Raw genomic sequence first — 18,600 nt, 5'->3', positions numbered from 1 at the left:
ACCTGTATTAAACCAAACATACACCATTGAAGTGACTCTGCTCGTGCTCAGCATTACTGCCTTCAGATTGCCCCACAGGACTTGTGCTACTTCACACTGACAACCACTTTGGAGCCATCAACAGATACACCTGAGCACATGTCATGACAGGTGTCTCTGTTACACATACAGAGTACATGCAAGCACACAAGAGCACACACAATACTGACAGACACACTCACACACTACTGGTTGTCATATACACACAAAAACAGCGTGCACCGATCAAAAAGGGCATCACAGAGGCATGCAGTATCTAGCATGCTCAATATATTACATTAATACATAAGACATTATTTTCACCACTGGACGGACATTTTCATGTATTAACAAAAAATACCAAAAATATCTACTTTTTTTAGAAACAGAAATGTTTGGAGACGATGGCTGACTGGACAAGGGTAAGTGTAATCTAAATCATGCAACACAGAGAAGCAGGTTAGCTGACATTTGTTTGATAAGGTTAAAATAAAAATTAAAGGCTTTTATCGATAATAAAACAAAAACGTGAGTCCTTGTGTTGTTCCAAGACACAGTTGTGTCAAAAACAGGTTTTGTTTTTGACACAACTGATATATTATTTTTTGTACTGTAAAGAAAACCTTTGATGAACTACATACAAGTTTATAAAACCAATAACTGTATAATCCCACCAGTCCAGAACTGTCACCTTAACCACAAATGGGAGAATTAAATTGTTTGAATTGACTTTTATGTAAAGCAGAACAGGCTTGTTCTCATTAATGAAAACACTGTTTCCATCTCTCTGTTTGTCGGAGAACAAAGACGATAAATGTCTTATTTAACAATATGTAAAATTAACAAGCCGCAATATTCAGCCATTTACAGTTTTATGTGTAGTCTTATTTTTATTGTTATTATTGTTTCAAGTGTTATTGTATTGTTTCTCCTCTCTCTGTCTCAGTAAACAGTGGAGGTTGTGTGCAATCATCTACACAACATAACCTGAATAACTCCAGTCATGTTAGCTCTGTGCTGGCATTAATCAGAGTCTGGCGTATTAATGAGAGCGCGGCAGCTAGCTAATTACACCCATAGATTCTGCAGCAGCCCATTAAATATACAAATGACAGAATTAAAGAGCCCAGCCTCTTCTGATTAATCTTTAAATGGGGAAAAACTAATGATGTCTGTGCAAACTTTCCCTTCACACATTTCTCCCCCTCTCCTCTCAACGTCAATGCCTGGCAATCAATCATATTAATTAAGGAAAAATAATTTGTATCATTTAACATTTCCCTCTTTCCTGCTCAGTTGCTGCAGTGGTGATGTAGCAAAGTACTGTATTAGACGTGTTTGGATATTATCCAAATCTATTTGTTCCTGAATACATTTTTGTCCATTTTTTTAACTTTTTGATGTTTTATCCCTTTTTATTTACTATGAGTTGTAGAAATACATCTAGACAGCAAAATTATGAGCAGGACATCCTACTCCTTCCAATCCGCCTACTTCAGGCTAAAATACGAAATAATTACTAATGAGGAGAGAAGACTTGAACCAGTATCCATTTAAATAGATGACTTAAAGAAATGTGTTTAAGTCTTAACCTTGATTCAAAGATGGACAAGGGGATGAGGAAGTCACATTATGGGTTTTAGATAAAGGGGCTTTACAGATAAGATGAATGGACTAACATGCATTTATGGAAACAAGCACTTACAGGGTATTCATATCACAGCATAATTGCAAATGGTTATAATCCTGTTTAATCTAAAGTAAGATTCAGAGTGCTTAATATTGACCTTATGTGCTCTAAATGTTTTCAGCATTAAGAAGTATCATTCATCACAAATGGGCAAAAACACCCACTTCTATCACAATAACTGCATATGGGAAACAACCTATTGGGCCACAAATAATTTTCATAAAGTGGCCATAAAATGACAGGTGAAAGGTCAAATGCCATTTTATTCTAAGGCAAAATCTTAACTATGATTTAAAACGTTGCTGTGCACAGATGTGCCCTTATTGACATGGACAGGTAACGAGAAAGCCTGCAATAACAGTCTGAATGAACCATTTCTGGAGACAACTAATTATTAATATTCTTAAATGGTGCTTTAGGTGGATAAAAGGAAATGATGATCTGCTTTTTCCATCACAGAAACATTAAAGCTACCAATGAGAAAAGTAACTGGTTGTGTCAAGTTTTCTTAAGACGCAGAACAACCTTATGTAAAGCAAAAATATAACTATATGTTTTCTAGATTCAAATCAAATAGTTATACAAAGACTAAACTCAGAAAAACATTTCTGAGCAGTTGTCATTGTAGGAGTTACTAGGTTTCCACAAGACATCAACGATTGACGAGTCTCTCCTCTGTGATCAATTGACTCTCGAGGGGGCATTACACTGCATTACATTCATAATCCAATTTGGCTTTGATTTGTTCTCTGTTCCATGCGCTTCGATGGGAATAATTGTCTGTAGATGATGCTATTAGTATTGATGGTTGTAAAGGGCGATGGTTTGAGGACTGCCGACACATTCATGGTCCAGAATAGATCCGGTCTGAAAGTGATTGTCTGATCCATTACCCTTTATGAAGGAGGAGAGTGGGGAGTTAAGAGGCATCCCCTCAAAAGCAAAAGTCATCATCTATTTGCTTACAGTATTCCGAAGGATCTATTTACCTTTGTGCTCAAGGACCATGGATAAAAGGAAATCATTATTTGTTGATTTGGGATAATAAACAAGGAACAGAGAGAAACATGAACAAGAAGTTAGGACCTTTGAAAAATATGAATTCAGTGTAAGACAAGTGTGAGAATTTCTTTATATTTAACTTTTTTTTCCTGATTTGATGAAAGATTTGTCATAAGAGAGCAGAACACGTTCTTAACTACCATCTCCAAAAAATACAGGAAATAAAAAAACACTGAAAGTGATGTTTCACAGAAAAGATAGAAGGGGATAAATAGGAGGTTAGAAGTGTGGTTACAGCTGTAACAAAGAAAGCTAGTTGATCTGTGGTCCCTTTAAATATAATCAAGAAAATTCTGCATGTTCTGTTTCAGCCACACCCTCTTAATCCATCACATAATCCAGTACATTCAGATGACACACAAACCAAAAAATAATATAAAAAAATATTTTATATTTTTTGCAATTGCTGTAATAAAGTATATGATTGCTAAACTATAAAAATGTTGAATGACAGAATTAAAGTGCACCAACATCAATGAAGAGACTCTGAATTTTAAAAACGTAGTGATGAAACAAGGCATTTTTCACCTTTAAGGAAAGTCACCAATTAGTTCATATTAATGAAGTATTCTTTAACAAACAAGTTATTTTAGGGTTATTATTGTGATTTAAATAGATTACTTTGTATCTTTTAGAGTGGCTTACCTCCCCAAATACTTTCCTTTCATTGGTTTTAAATGTCTGTGACAATCAAAGGGCCTTCACAGCTACAGTGTTTTTAATGAACCTCTCAGAGTAGTGAAGAATGATATTTATGTGTCTTTGGATGAAAACACACTATAAGACGGAAAGAGGAAGTCGAGCAGAAAACACGTAAAAAAGTGAACACTCCTATTCCCTGTTTGTCAACCCGTTTCTTACTCAATGTAATCTTTATTTCCCTCCAATCTAAAAGGCCTCTCAAAGGTCGGACTTAGACCCTATAGTTGTGGTCAGTGTTTGGATACTGAGGTACTATTTGTGCTGTAAGCTCCTGATATTTCAGAATTAATTGGACAGGGTTTTTTGGATAAACAAGATTATGTGACCAACACAGAGAGCTTTGTTGACTCAATTGCAGCTTATCATGGTCACAAGGATTGCAAAATTGAACCTTTATCAGCTGAGTTAGGAATTTCCATCAGTTTTATTAAAAAAATATTTTTCACTGGTACAATTAACATTGTTCAGAACGTTTGTTAGTGTGTTTCACATTTAAACGTTATGTGAGAGAACATAGCCTGTGATACGAGGTTGGTGCAGGACAGTGAAGTGATCTCAAGTGGCATCGATGAGCTTTGCTCACGCAAATCCCACTGATTCGTATCAGCAGTCATTAATTATGAGCGTCAGACTGGGTGATGTTCCAGATGAAGCAGAACATGTTTGGCTGTGCAGCTCAACCCTCTAATGATGCTGGTAAACAGAAAGATAATTGTCCTTTAAGATGACTGGAGAAGTCATTCTAAAGAAATGTCAAAAGAAGTCTGAGACGCTGCTGTGTAATCACTGAACTACATAAAAATGTACCAAAAGACAAGCATGTACGCGTATGTGCGACCAAACTTGAGTCTAATAATGTAAATAAAAAAAGGCAGGCAGACATGCCGTCCAGTTTGTTAATCCTACACAGACAGTAAGTATTTGGACACCTTTACTCACCTGTGAAGTCAGTGTTCACAGGAAGTGTGTCATTGGGAAACAGGAAGTAACCGTTTCCTGCAAATCTGGTTCCTCTGACAACCTGAGCTCCTGGGTCAGAGAGAGAGACATCTGTCCTCTCCACCTGAAACAAGAAATACGTCACAGTAAAACATGAATGAAAATAATATCAACAATTCAGATGTAACACACAACCTAGATGTGCAAAAATACTAAATCAATTACTTCGAGGAAACAGCAACCATAAACTGTGGTCAATTCAACCAAATTTACTGAAATTCTATAAAAAACATTGATTATTAAAAAAAGGGTTTTGGCATGACAAATGGTTTTCTTGTATCAGCCGATGGTGGTACCTCAGTTAGACTGCCTTTAAAACAGTACTTATCTTATCACTAGCTTCATCAGGTTAGGTTCTCCAGTAGAACTCTCAAGTGGCTCTGCTCCTAAACAACTCATCGGACCTTCTCTATTTCTGTGAACAATTGATCTTCAAGGCCCACTTATATCCAATGTGGTTTGTCATGGCTCAATATTGCCCCCTTACTGTTTCCATTTTCTGTCAGGCAAAACTTTTCAAATTTGCAGGAGCTCAGTCTGTAGGGACTTGGGTTGGGAACCGGAGGGTCATCGGTTCAAGTCCCAATGTAGACCATATGGAAGTTGGTCTGGTAGCTGAAAGGTGCAAGGGTACTTCCCGAGTACTGCCGACGTGCCCTTGGGCAAGGCACTGAACCCCCAACTGCTTTGGTGCGCTCCCTGCGTAGCAGCCCCACTCTGACATCTCTCCACTAATGCATGTCCACAAGTCCTGCACATGTGTGTGATTAGGGCCTATGTGTGTGTGTGAGCATTACAGAGTATAAAACCAGAACTTTCCCTCAGGGATTAATAAAGTATATAACATTTAATTTAAAAATATATTTCACCACATTTCACCTTTACAAAGATGACACTGCTATGTATTTCATGATTTAACCCAACACGTTTTTTTTTCTCAATACCCCTGCATCTAGAGCATGTTAATTAACTCCTTTCTTCAAAAACAAAAAAACAGTGGCTGATTTACATTTCTATAGACTTATCCAGCGTACATACACAGTTAGTCAGCTGCCTACAGGTTTTATATAATATTTTCTTAACCAAACACAGACATAATACTATTTTAACAACAATGCCAAATGGCATATACTTTATGTAAGCTAATATTCATACAGACCTGATACAGTGGGTGTGGTCCATTGAGTTGGGTGGGAGGTTCCCAGTCGATTTGAATTGTAGTTTCGTTTACAGGCTGTAACCTAGGGGGAGACAGTCCTTTTGGAGCTAGAGAGAGAGAGAGAGAAAAAAAAGCAACTGAATATCAACTCACAACCTTCCAGATTACTTTAATCAGATTGTATTAACACGTGGATTTGTGAATTGACTTTTACTGTTTTAATATTTGTTCAGTGTATCTAAAATATGACCACGCGTATACCTTAGCAATGTAAAACATTCCAATATCTTTGCGTTTGAAAAAAAAAAAAAAATTGATGATTTCTTATTTTCTTTCTATAGCACACTTTCTCACACCTTCTGTATGTCTAGACTGGACACACGTCCCATTAAATTTAACAGAGGGTCAATTTAATTTTCCTTCCTTCACTTTAGATGTTAAATTAAATGTCCCTTTGAAACATACTGGGAGCCACTAGAGCAGCTCCATGCTGTATCATAAATAAATCAACCAGAGACAAGCTGATATGGTGAGAGGAGATATGTAAGAATGAAGAGAGAAACGTATAGAGTGATGGACTGGTGTAGAAATTGGAAAGTTGTGTATGCATTAAGTGTCATTCCATCGTTGTGTTTCTGTGTGTGTGTGTGTGTGTGTGTGTGTGTGTGTGTGTGTGTGTGTGTTTCAGTAATGGTCTAAATGGTCTGTGGAAGGAGTAAATTAGCTCTCAGTGACACGCACATGGACCATCTCTAGCGTGAGTTCTAATAGAGCTCTTAAAAGGGTAGTGGACAGCTTGTCTAAGGCGGCTCATCTTGGCACATCAAACCATAAATTACTGCCAATCGATAACTTACCAGTCTATTGAAATTGAGCTATGGTGACATTTAGAACACTGACTGTGCCACACACACACAAACACACATTTTGTTTTAAACAGTGGTTTATTGCTTCATGTAAAGTTTGATGTAAAGTAATTTTTGTTTGTGTTCATATCTGGGATAATGGTCATAAAGTCTGGCATAAATCTATCTTAGATAATCTATAGAACCATTCGAAAAATCTTGACTTTGCTTATAGTCGGCAGGGGGAAATCGGGACTGATATCCAGCCGGTTATCTTGTAGTGTGTACCCGACTTAAGCCTGTCTGTAGATGAGGTAACAAAAGCCTCTCCCCAGAGTCACTATGAACCACAGTCCACTGGCTTTGAGCCTTGATCAAACTGGACTGACCACATTGAGCAAGAGTGTCCTTGGATGACGTCTGCTTGTGAAACTGCGACATTTCTTAGTGTAATATATTACCGATTATTATTGTAACTATTACTGATTCAGCCACTTTATATGACAGATTGACTTCCACAATGGCACTGGACATCTGTTATCATCTTCAGTGTGTTCACTTCAAAGAGCAGCTTAACTGCACTGGCTCAAAAAAGAAATAAAGTTTGTCTTCCAGTTGCAAATGACTCATTCACATACTTTCGTGTTATAACTTGACAATTGAAAATTAAACTACACACTTGTCTTATCAGACCTACCTACAGGCTGGATAATTAAGCTGATTATATTATTACACTATGTAGTACAAAATCCAACAGCTGCCTTAGACACAGACAGGAATATTGTTCTTTGCACTAAACAGAAAATGATTGAAAACAGATTTAGATATAAATGTTAAAGTATAAGGCCTAAATATCTTTCAACATGTGCAGGACCAATATGTTTGTTGAACATCTGTCTCTTTTTATTTTTCCATTAATTTCTCAAAAAAAACCAGAAAAGATCAATTATAACATAAATGGTTTATAATACTACATTCTAGTGCTAGACAATCATCATTTTCAGAGTAAAACATTGAACATTTGTCCTGCAAATCTGCATCAATCATTTATAAATAATTATCTATATAAAAATAAAAACAGCAGCAAAACTGTTTTTCAGACATTGATGGCTTGAACCTAAAGGTTGAGTTTGTAATGTGCTAAATGTGTTAATGTGAACTGACTCTTACCAGTTTATCACCAATAAACCCTTTAGCCCCTTTATTAGTAATATTACGTAGAATTTTTAACGGCACTATGTGACACCACTTCAAAAGTTACACATTTCATGTCATGATCATGGTATTAACAGTCTATGGTCATGATACGGTCATTTTACCAAAACAGTGCTGTTAAGTGTTTGAGGAGACATTGCTAGCAAAAAACAACAACATAAATAGTACCGTTAGCCAGTATTTAGCCGACGTTTGACTTGCTCAGAGTTTGGCCATTCATTATTTTTACCACAATGTCTCATTCAAACTCTCCCAACAATCACAACACTTTATGACACAAACCGAGCTAGCATGACAAACTTTAGCGATTAAACTAAACATGGTAACAAAGTAAACATTATTCAACTCTCTAAAACATGACGGGAAAAAAGCAACGTTAATCTTAACACCTAATAAAAACAGTAAGTAGTGACTCGTATGTTTACATTTGAACCTTAATATTTCTCACATGATTTGAAGTTTCAGCCTCTACAGTTGTAATGTTACCTCAATGTCAGCAAGCCTGGAGGTGCTACTTTGTGATGTGACTTGGGGGTGTTTACAGCGTATTCTTAATACTGTTGTCCATAAACTACTGTCACTCTTTAATATAATCATTCACATAATCTAGGCCTTTCGGATGACAATGTTAAGAGAAGATGAGATAAGATAATCGTTTATTGATTAATAATCAGCGGGGAAATTCAAGTGTTGCAGCAGTATAAAGACTAAAAGAAGAGTTGGTATTCGTTTTGGGGAACTCTAATATGAAATTAGGAGGATGTTTTAATAATTATCCAGGGCAGCAAAAGGTTTTCTAGGACTTTTCACTTTTTCTTTAATGAACTTGTTTTTCATAGCTGGAAAATTGGTTGACTGTTTTCCTGGTTTTCCAGGAAGTGCAGGAACCCTGTAAATATTTGTGGGTGAGATGTCTTCTATTATGTAACAGCTTTTCTCCCTGATGATCAGAAGGATCATAATTCACGGTCCTGTATTCTGTGTGTGTCATGTATTCATTTATCGTATGTGATTGTTAATTCATTGAAATATGCTGAACAATGTGACACATTGAGTTTGACGAAAGCCACTTGCCTTATCACAAGTTTTTTCAAACACAGACGTTCACGCACACACAAGGTTAACAGTCCACCGGAAAGGTTAATTTTAGCTGCCGACATGGTAATGAAGCAGCTAAATCATGGGCCAGCTCCCAGGAGCAATTGTGCATGTGTGTGTGTTTTCTGTTTTTACAGCGACTGACATGTCTTAACAGGCTCTTAGCGTACAGTTACACCACACACACAAGCATGCCACTTATTGACATGGCGATCCCTTGCCATGCATATTTCTCTCCTCAAGAAGGGCCTCAGGCCAATTATGCGTAAATCAATAAAGTTCCTGTTCTGTTGAGTGGTGTTACAGTGTGAGTGTGTATGCGTGTATGTCTCTCTGTGTGTATGTCTTGTAGAACAAGCCTTTATGGATGTAGGATACATAAAACATCACCATCAGGCCCTGATTAGCCACTCACTTTACGTCGTGATCGATAACTTTGTGAAAAGACACACACATTGAAACAATTGCGAATGCATCCACACACATCTTCCCATGTGTCGTTACTTCTGTCTCAGCGTGCACGCTAATGTTTAGTCATGTGCTTTGGTGTAACTCCAGTGGTTTCGCAGATGCTGTCTGCTCACTTACAGCAGATGGTGGCTGGCTCTAATGGCCCGGCCTTATGTGTGGTAGATTTATCAATGCAACAGTACCACGCCTAAGTACACCTTACCAGGAGTGCAACCGGATGGAGGATAATTTCCTCCACAGAGTTTTATGCCGGACATATCTCAATGATCATTTAATTTCTGTGAGAAAGAATTTCAAGAGAAAATTTCAAAGAAAATTTGGACAGATTTCTAAAAGTCCTCAGTTCTCTTTTTATCCAGATTTTTACCAACTTTCTTTTTTTTTCATTGAAGAAGCTCATTTGTTCCTAATCCGTTTCCTACTGTTTACAGGTTCAAACCAAAGTAAGCAACTTCAAAAAAAGGCAAGCTTTTGCAAGTATTCACCTTAAAATTCACATCGAGCTCTGCTTCTCTCATTGTGCAAGATAAGATCATTGGAGAGCATTGTGAATGAGAGATGCGCACTTGTGTCACTTGTGGGTTAATGCATACAAATATTTCTCTGTTTTCAAGCCACAATATCTCAATATGTCCACAGACAGACTGGGCACAGGTAGACAGATACAGTAGGTGGGCACACAGGCAGATACGAGTATATTTTCATTTGATAAAACATTTTTTTTTACCAAAAAGGACAACTGCTTCGATTAAGATCTTAAAGTATTTCTAATATAAATGCTGTGTGAATTCTAAAGGAGATTGTGGCATGAGGTGCAGAGCTACCACAGAAGCTCAATACCCAATGGAGTGGCACATGCTACGCAAATGGTTTTGAGATAAAAAAAAATGTAAAAAAAATCTGCCAAACGGCATATGCCATTATCATTTCTTATAGTTGAAACAAGGGACATCTTTGGCATTGGATAAAACGAAATGGTGGCAACAGATGTGGCTGTTAAAAATACATTCAAAAAGCCAACTGGGTACAATAAGCCATATTGTATTGTACTGTATTACAGTCAAGAGAAGTCTTTGGAATCACTTGAAATAAACATTGTCGCTGTGTCAACAGATGTAGCCATTAAAAATACATTTAAAAAGTCCACCAATTACAATATGAAGTATCATTCATCACAATAAACACAAGGAAGGACTTTTTGAGAATCATATGAAATGAAGATATTTACTATGTCAACAGATGTAGTTGTTAAGCGTTTGTTCAAAAGCCTGAATCCCTAAACATGTATTTATAGAAGAAAGGTTGTTTTTTTTCACTTCCACTCAGTGCACCCATTGTCTATTCACCTAAAAGATAAAAAATAAATAAAAACAATACAGGGAAAAAAAAACATAAAACAAGCAGCCAGAGTAAAGACTATCAGTGAACAGATGGAATACTGCTTCGGAGGGTCAAGTTTGTTTGTGTGTGTGTGTGTGTGTGTGTGTGTGTGTGTGTGTGTGTGTGTGTGTGTGTGTGTGTGTGTGTGTGTGTGTGTGTGTGCGCCTGTGTGTATTATGTATTATGTATAAAGCTGAGTGATTCATGCTCATCTGCTTCTATGTGCTATTTGTGTTTCACTGAAAGTTCTAGGTAGAATAAGAAATGATAGATTGATTAAAAAAAGAGAGCTAGAACAAACTGTCATCACGAGACAGACACAGGGAAACTGTTATGAATTAAGACACACTCTGTGTGTGTGTGTGTGTGTGTGTGTGTGTGTGTGTGTGTGTGTGTGTGTGTGTGTGTGTGTGTGTGTGTGTGTATGTGTTATCCTGCACTGATCAATTAGTGCCTATATTATGACTATTTCTGAGTTATTAAACACAGCTAATTCATTCTACTTCCCCAATGGTTATTAATCCAAAAGATTGAGAGGGACAGGGGAGAGAGAGTGTATGTGTGTTTCAGTAACTGTGTGTGTGATTCATGGCCAGCAGGAAGTGAGTGTAACGCCACATTTTTCTCCTTGTAATTAACGGTAAATTGTTTTTACTGCTGAGCATCATGAATATCTCCTCTGGTTAACACGATGCTGTCGCCACTTGAGATCCCAGTGACTGACTATGTGTGCTTGGATGTGTGTGTTCATATGTCACAGGATAGGGATGCATATCACATGCAGCATGGGGCTAACCTGCATTATCTATCAATAAACATATACCATAAAAAACTTAGAATATGTATTTGTGTTATGATTATTCTATAGTAAGAATCTTAGGACCCTATTTTGACGGCGTAAAGCTTGCTGTCTGAAGCATGTGGTGCACAGTGATTTGGGGCGTGTCAGACTATTTTGATATTTGCACTAAGCACAATCTGGAAGAGAGCACAGCGCTGAGAAAAGAGGATGGATAATTAGACTTGAATGTACATCGGTGTGTTACACGTAACATGAATCAAACCAATCAGAGTGTCAGCTCTCATACCCTTTAAAAGCCAGGTGTGCCTGCAGGCGGACACATTTCTATTTACAAGGCAGATTTCATTTTTTATTCTGTGATAGACGGAACTCCGGCCTGCTCATTAAACTTCTGTGCTTGCATCGTGCTCCTGAACACACAGAACACACACAGGACACTGTATCAAATATGTTGATGGCTTATTGAAGTTATATTTAGATGAATTATTATTATTTACTTATTTTCTCTGCTGGAATCCTTGGCTACATTCTCTTCTGAGTGCTTAATGGACACCGGACAGTGTGTATTAATATTTGTGGGTTCCATTGTCGGTGGCACACATAGTTATGTATAAGATTCATTATAAATCCAACTCTCTGTTGCATGCGTGTGTGTGTGAGTGTGTGTGCTTCTGCAAGTTTTTCTGTGTGTATAACACAGAACCCAGATTGGAGCTGGCGTGAAAGGAGGAGAACTTGAAAACAAACAGGAACAAAAGTCCTTCAGCCCTCTGTCCCATTTAAAACTCAATTTGAATGTATGAGCAAATTCACTGATATTAACCGTTGGAGTAGGTGTGCTGCTTTGCATCCAGTCTGTAACTCAGTGGATGTGCATTGTGAACTCGTATCTATCTATCTAATGTGTCTCCTTAATATCAAGAACATAATAACTGCACACAGACTTCAGACCAGGTTTTAGGTGGTCAAAGGTGTTGTTTTCTGCCTCCTCTAAAGCATCAGCTTTTCGCAGGACCACACTTCATTTTGAAACAAACACACCCCTGTGTGCTAAAAGGAGCAGAAGTTCATTTGCGTGAGCGCTGGGCGTTTAAATTACAACTGCATCAGGAGGAAGATAAGAAAAATGCGCTGAGCGTACGATGGGGCCCGTAGTATCTAAATAATATATCTGTTATTGTTTAGGTTTGTGTATTTATTGATTTTTGTTTTTACCTGCTGGTAGGGTCCGTCCTGAGCTTGGTAAACTGCTAATGCAACCTTTCTTTGTGCAGAGTGTAACAGTGAAGTTGTACACATGGTAAGGCTTCAGTCCTTCCACTACATAAACAGGTGGAAAGGATGGTCCTGCCTTATGTAAGACCTGAAAATGAGACACAAAGAGGGAGCCTCTTGTTAGAATTAAAAGTCTGATTAACTTTAACGAGGGCGAAGAAAGGATAAAATAAAAAAAAAGAAGTGAAACCAACCTGAGCACTTTTACTTTGTAAACACATTTTACAGTGAAGTAGCTCTACATATGTTTCACCTTTAACAGTGCAATGGCCGTGACCATCTGAAGACATTAAATCAAAAATAATCTGTGGGGTATCAGTGCTTTGATTAAAGAGTGCTTAATAAACTGAGGCTAATCAAGCTACATTTATTACTATCCTGTCAGTCTGCACATGTCTTACCTGACTAATAAGAGGGGGAGCGTAGGGATTGTTGCTCTGTTTAGTGATGAAGTTGACCCTATATTCTGTAACCTGTCCTCGGGCGATGATCCCTCGACCCTCAGCAGAACTCCATGTAACATTGAGAGCGTTGGAGGATAGTGCAGACACTTCTGGAGGAGCCATAAACTCTGGTTCTAGAAACATACATTAAAATGGACACATCACAAGCTACAATATATCAGTTAATTATACTTTTGGAACAGCTAGTACAATGAATTTCTGTTTTCTATTTGAGGAGCTAAATAAATAGAGCTCAAAAAGATGCATTAAACAGTCAATCCTGGCAATCTGCTAAAGTCTGAAGTGTAAGGTTTAAGACCTCTATTTTTAACCTCTAACACATATCATTTGAAAATAACGTACACATTTTCACACAAAGACACACATTAAAAATTAAGACTAAGTGGATATTTTGTGGACCAAATGGATTTAAGTATTCTGTAATTTTATGGTTGTGAGAGCCTCTATTACACGACAGATTAGAGAGACTGATCCTTTTCTTCTACTGTTGATGGCATCAAGCTGTGAAATACGCTGTGAAATGTGATTCATGGGCGACACAACCACAGTCATATTCTGTCTTTCCAACACAGCACATGTACGCGCACAAACACTGACACACTCGCCGCGTTTAAAATGGTGTTATCATATGCTTGTTATCCAGACACATAGCTTAGAGTGATGTTGGAGGCAATCGTTTAGTCTTAATGAGCCATATCATCTATTTGAAATTCAAATACCTTAATGAGTTTCCCCTCCCCCACACACAGATTTTACTCCCTACTTCCTTTCTCTACACTCCTTTTGACAAACACTTAGTTTCTTAAATTCAATATAATTTATACCTTAAAACATTCATCAGCAAAGTTCTCTGGTGAGAAGATTTTAACCAAATGATCACTCTTTTGATAGTTTGATGGTTACTGATGTCCTTAACATTATTCAAATATTTTCTGCCAATTACTTGTGCTTCATTCCTCTGCTTGAAGAAATGTAAGAAATCCTGGATTTACTGCAACACCACAGCTTTCACAAGTCATTATGGCTGAAGCACTTCAACCAGAGAAACAGAGCAATAACATCTCATTTTCAGATTTAAGCAATAGCCATTATCTGATATTGCTTATTCATCTTGTCTTCTACCTTGAGTTCTAGCTCACATACATTACAACAGCAGAGCAGAATTACAGTATTAGAGAGTCAAATTCAGGTACTAATCTGTTTAACTTAAAATACAATCACATCATGATCCAAGTGCGAACTTGAAGATTCACCATGATCAAATGTAACGCATACCTCCCTCCATGGTGCGTGCTGTGGTCCAATCCGATGACACATTTCCTGCCACATTGCTGCTCACAACTCTCATCTGATAGGTGGAGAACGCCTGCAGGTCTGCTACAGTGGTTCTGCTCTCAGGCGGCGGGACTTTGCTCTTATTGGTAAGCTGTGCGTCTGCTGAAACACTTTGGTCAAGCCAACCAGAGCTGAGGAATACTTGTTCCTCATTAGTAAGACTGGAAAGGTTCTGCAATTCAACTGGACCACGAAGAAAGACCTCATACCTGGTGATAACACCTGAACAGAAAGCAAACCAGTTAAAAAAAAAGAGCTCATAAGAGTTCTGTTATCTAGAACAAATACACTTAAATAGTGATGTTTTAAATAATTGTAGAGAAATACAACGCAACTTTTCTTTTCCATAATAACTCAACTTTTATAATCCTATTAGTGTCCCGGTGCCTTCTCAGTTTGTTTGCAATAAAGAAATTAAAGAATAACATATGAACTAGAGACCTTATTCCTACTCTATAGCCATCCCTTTTAAAGTTACTTTTTTACTTTACTGCAATTAAAATGTTTTTTTTAAATTAAAACATTTTATGTCACAAAGGGAAAATCTCAAAACAGCTTGTTTGAGCACTCCATTTTCTATAAAGAGGATCCAGGCAAAAGATGGAGAGGATGCACTTTTCTCAGATTAGGGACACATATTAGTGTTAGAAAAACATGGTAAAGTGTATTTTGCATAATACCGTTTGTGACCTTTACAGTAAATTCTTGGTAAATGGCTGCAAATTAGCTTTTAGCCATGAAAATGCCCTGTTAATATTCCTTTATGACTTTACAGAATTCACCATGTTTCTTCCTATCTAATTAATAAATGATAGGATATAGGTAAATGGAAAATGGACAAAAAAGTATATAGCTTTTTTATTTATTTTTTAACAAATGATTCAAGCATTTTCATTGGTACAGCTGTTCCTCTTACAGTCAATAAATAACATCCAACAACTGATATTATTATGAAGATTAGAGAGTGGTTAATATTTCTATCATTGATGTCAGTAAATGTCTTTTCTGATGTTTGAATTATCTTAGCAGACAGGAAACTGTGAGAAATCTTGCATGGACAAAAAACAACTGAAGAGGGCACGTTTACTCTTGTATGGTGTTCGTTAAATCTCTATTTGTGTAAACTGCTAGAAGTTTCATCTGAGTTCATGAAAAGACACAAGGCTAGAACAGACCAAGAATAAAACGTCAGACTGAGATTAAAGATGAGTTCAGATAACAGCAATATATACATGACTTGATCACATAGAAAATGAAGGTGATACACTGAAATGTAGTGATGCTTATGCTTAGTATGGCACTGGGAGGGAAACAGATTAATATAAAGGGAAAAATGAGAGACGCAAACAGACAGAGAAACCCGGGTTACCCGGCTTTGTATAACACTGAGCCTTAGAGCCATTACAAAGCTCTCTGGATTTACCAGAGGCAGTTTCAGTTTGGTGTTTATGTGTATGTGTGTCTACGCGTGTATGTGTGTTCAGTGGTGTTTGTTGATTCTCATACTTCTTTAGGGATATAGGCCTAAAGACACAAGACTTAGCTAGTGTTTCATGTTAGCTACAAATGTGTGTTGTGCATGTGTTTGATTACTCTACTGTATTATTCATTCTGACAGGAACATTAATAATTCATATGTCATGTCATTTTAACATACCTACAATGTATACACATGCATGTGTGCACTCTTAATTGTGTGGGAGTGTGTATAGTTTTGTGTTTAAGTGAGATTATTGTATGAGGTCCTACATGATTTTTGCAGTATGCATGTATTCATTTGGGGTCCTACCATTAGGTTGACTGGGGGGCTCCCAGGATGCAAGCAGTGTATGAGGTCCTGTAGCAGTCACAGTGGGTGGGGGCTGGTTTTGTGGGGGGGCAGAGGCTGTCAGAAGAGACAGTGGTAGGGTGGCAGTGCATCCACCAGAAGAGCATGCCTGAAGAAAAGATGATGTTTTTCTTTTTCACTTTGTAGGGTGTACATGCAGAATTTGTGTTGGAGCTGAAGAACACTACTTTAACTTTATTTCAATAAGAAATTATTTCACCCACCTCCAAAATAACTGTGTATTGGGTGAAGGGCTTTAGGCCACTTGCCACAGCCTCTGTAGATAAGCCTGTATAGTGAATGACAGACTCTGCTCCATTAGATGACTCTGTGGAGGATAAAACAAACCTGTGGGGCCAAAAAATGTTGCCATAATCAGTTTTAATATTCTTTATCTTATAGAAGAAAAGAAAAGAGAGCAGGCAACAGAGGCCTGTGGACTAACACAGGTCTCCCCACATGTACAATGTAAACTGAACCAGACACTTTTGCAAGTCATCCCAATCCATGTCCCCAAATTTCTTAATGGTCTCCTAGCTATAAACTGTCAACGAATAGACAAAACATCCCACAAAATAACAATAAAAAAATATTGGTAAATATTAAGAAACTAGTGCAGAAATACAAAACATCCTGTTTCAAACTTTTTATGTTTCAGTCCTTTTCTGTAAACTAGACTGATCCAGTTTTTAAACTCCATCCATAATGCAAAAACTCCCTCAGTATACTACTGTATCATATCAATGGATGATTCTCCTAGCACCATTTATATCCACACAATTCACCTCCGTCAAACTGTGCATGTTCCAAAGATGTAAGATATTTTTAATTTAGCTGGAGAAAAACAGAATTTTAAACAACATTTTCCTTCATACTTTTCTCCAGCTAATCCCCTTTGTTCAGTCAACATCTCTGCTGTCAGTAGTAAGAATGCTGTGCCAACAAACCTTTCCCGTCTTACTTGCCTTTCCACTGGTCCTGTGTCATTTCTTGGTGTACTCCAGTTAAAGCTGGCAGTTGTAGGACCGGGTCTCCCCACAAGGTTTAAATGGAGCTGTTGTGCTTCAGGTGGTGCTCCTAACGTTTGGTATGAGGCTAATGCACTTATGGTTGAGCCGGCCACATTAGCTGTTAATATCCAGTAGGAATAGTTGCTGTAGGGAAGCAAACCAGTGTCTTCAAATGATTCAGGGCCTGAAGGAAGAGGCAAGACAGAAAATAAGTAAAGAAAAAATATATATAATCAAAGTAACAAGTTGTTTTTTTATGTTCATTTAAATAGTAAGAAAGGTTATCACAGTTTGTGTGTGGGTACTTACTGAAAGGATAATGACTTTGTGTGCTAAACACTGACTGTCCATCCCTCATGAGAGTGTAGTTGAGTTTGTTTGAGTTTGGGGAATCAGGTGGATACCAGAAGAGATGAAGTGATGAATAACTGAGAGAAAAACCAACCGGTGCAGGCTGCTGGGTGGGTGCTAAACAGAGAGTATATTATTGTTAGAGGCAAAAACATTTACAATTTTAGCCTGTTGATTATGTGTTACAGTGTTGTTGATAATATATCAACAATGCAAGCCAGACCTGAAAATGTATTCAGCATAAACAGACTATTAAATCACAAATACATTCATTCTTTGCTGATGTTTGACAAAGTTTAACAATATACTCATTCACTTCCTCAAAAGTTAGGCGACAGGCAACCAATTAGCCTAGTACAATAACGTGTGTGTGTGTGTGTGTGTGTGTGTGTGTGTGTGTGTGTGTGTGTGTGTGTGTGTATGTGTGTGTGTGCGTTAGCATGTAATACAGACCTTTACTGCAGCCAAAGGGGTTTTCAGGGTCAAAATGACTTGCTTCAGGTTGACATAGATCACACTTGTCTCCAGTTACCAGCAGCTTACATATACACAACCCCGAGTCTGGATGACATGAACCATTGACACTTCCTGAGGGGTCACATTCACAAGGCTGGCACCTGGTCAAACATGGGGGGTAAAAAAAGATAATGAACTTATTGCATTACAGATTTATTGTCAGATAACTTATTAAGGAAATAAATTGTGACTTTTGATACAAATCATGTTACTGATATATGGCCTAGATCAATAGTACTGTATATAAAAAAAATATTGTCTGTAGTGAAAGATTAATTATAACTTGGTTTTATGTGTCTATGTGTATATATGTGTGTGTCTAAAAGGTGAGAGTGAGAGTCTTCACCTTAACACTACGAGGGAGACCCTCCCTTCCATCC

General features: G+C 37.5%; 1 protein-coding gene across 1 annotated transcript in view; it reads right to left on the bottom strand.

Annotated features, from left to right (window-relative positions):
- The window catches only part of ush2a (Usher syndrome 2A (autosomal recessive, mild)), a 192,969-nt gene that overhangs the window by 123,374 nt on the left and 50,995 nt on the right, over positions 1 to 18,600 (bottom strand). Inside the window, exons 20-29 of the mRNA XM_065953099.1 lie at positions 18,158 to 18,321; positions 17,663 to 17,821; positions 17,309 to 17,537; positions 16,568 to 16,691; positions 16,305 to 16,452; positions 14,456 to 14,737; positions 13,118 to 13,293; positions 12,657 to 12,804; positions 5,631 to 5,737; positions 4,412 to 4,535 (exon numbers count right to left, since the gene is read on the bottom strand). Coding sequence (XP_065809171.1) covers positions 4,412 to 4,535; positions 5,631 to 5,737; positions 12,657 to 12,804; positions 13,118 to 13,293; positions 14,456 to 14,737; positions 16,305 to 16,452; positions 16,568 to 16,691; positions 17,309 to 17,537; positions 17,663 to 17,821; positions 18,158 to 18,321 — 1,661 coding nt within the window. The remainder of the gene's footprint in view (positions 1 to 4,411; positions 4,536 to 5,630; positions 5,738 to 12,656; positions 12,805 to 13,117; positions 13,294 to 14,455; positions 14,738 to 16,304; positions 16,453 to 16,567; positions 16,692 to 17,308; positions 17,538 to 17,662; positions 17,822 to 18,157; positions 18,322 to 18,600) is intronic.

The sequence above is a fragment of the Labrus bergylta genome, chromosome 3, assembly GCF_963930695.1.
Source record: "Labrus bergylta chromosome 3, fLabBer1.1, whole genome shotgun sequence".
NCBI lineage: Eukaryota > Metazoa > Chordata > Actinopteri > Labriformes > Labridae > Labrus > Labrus bergylta.
This window is presented reverse-complemented; position numbering and strand designations above follow the sequence as displayed.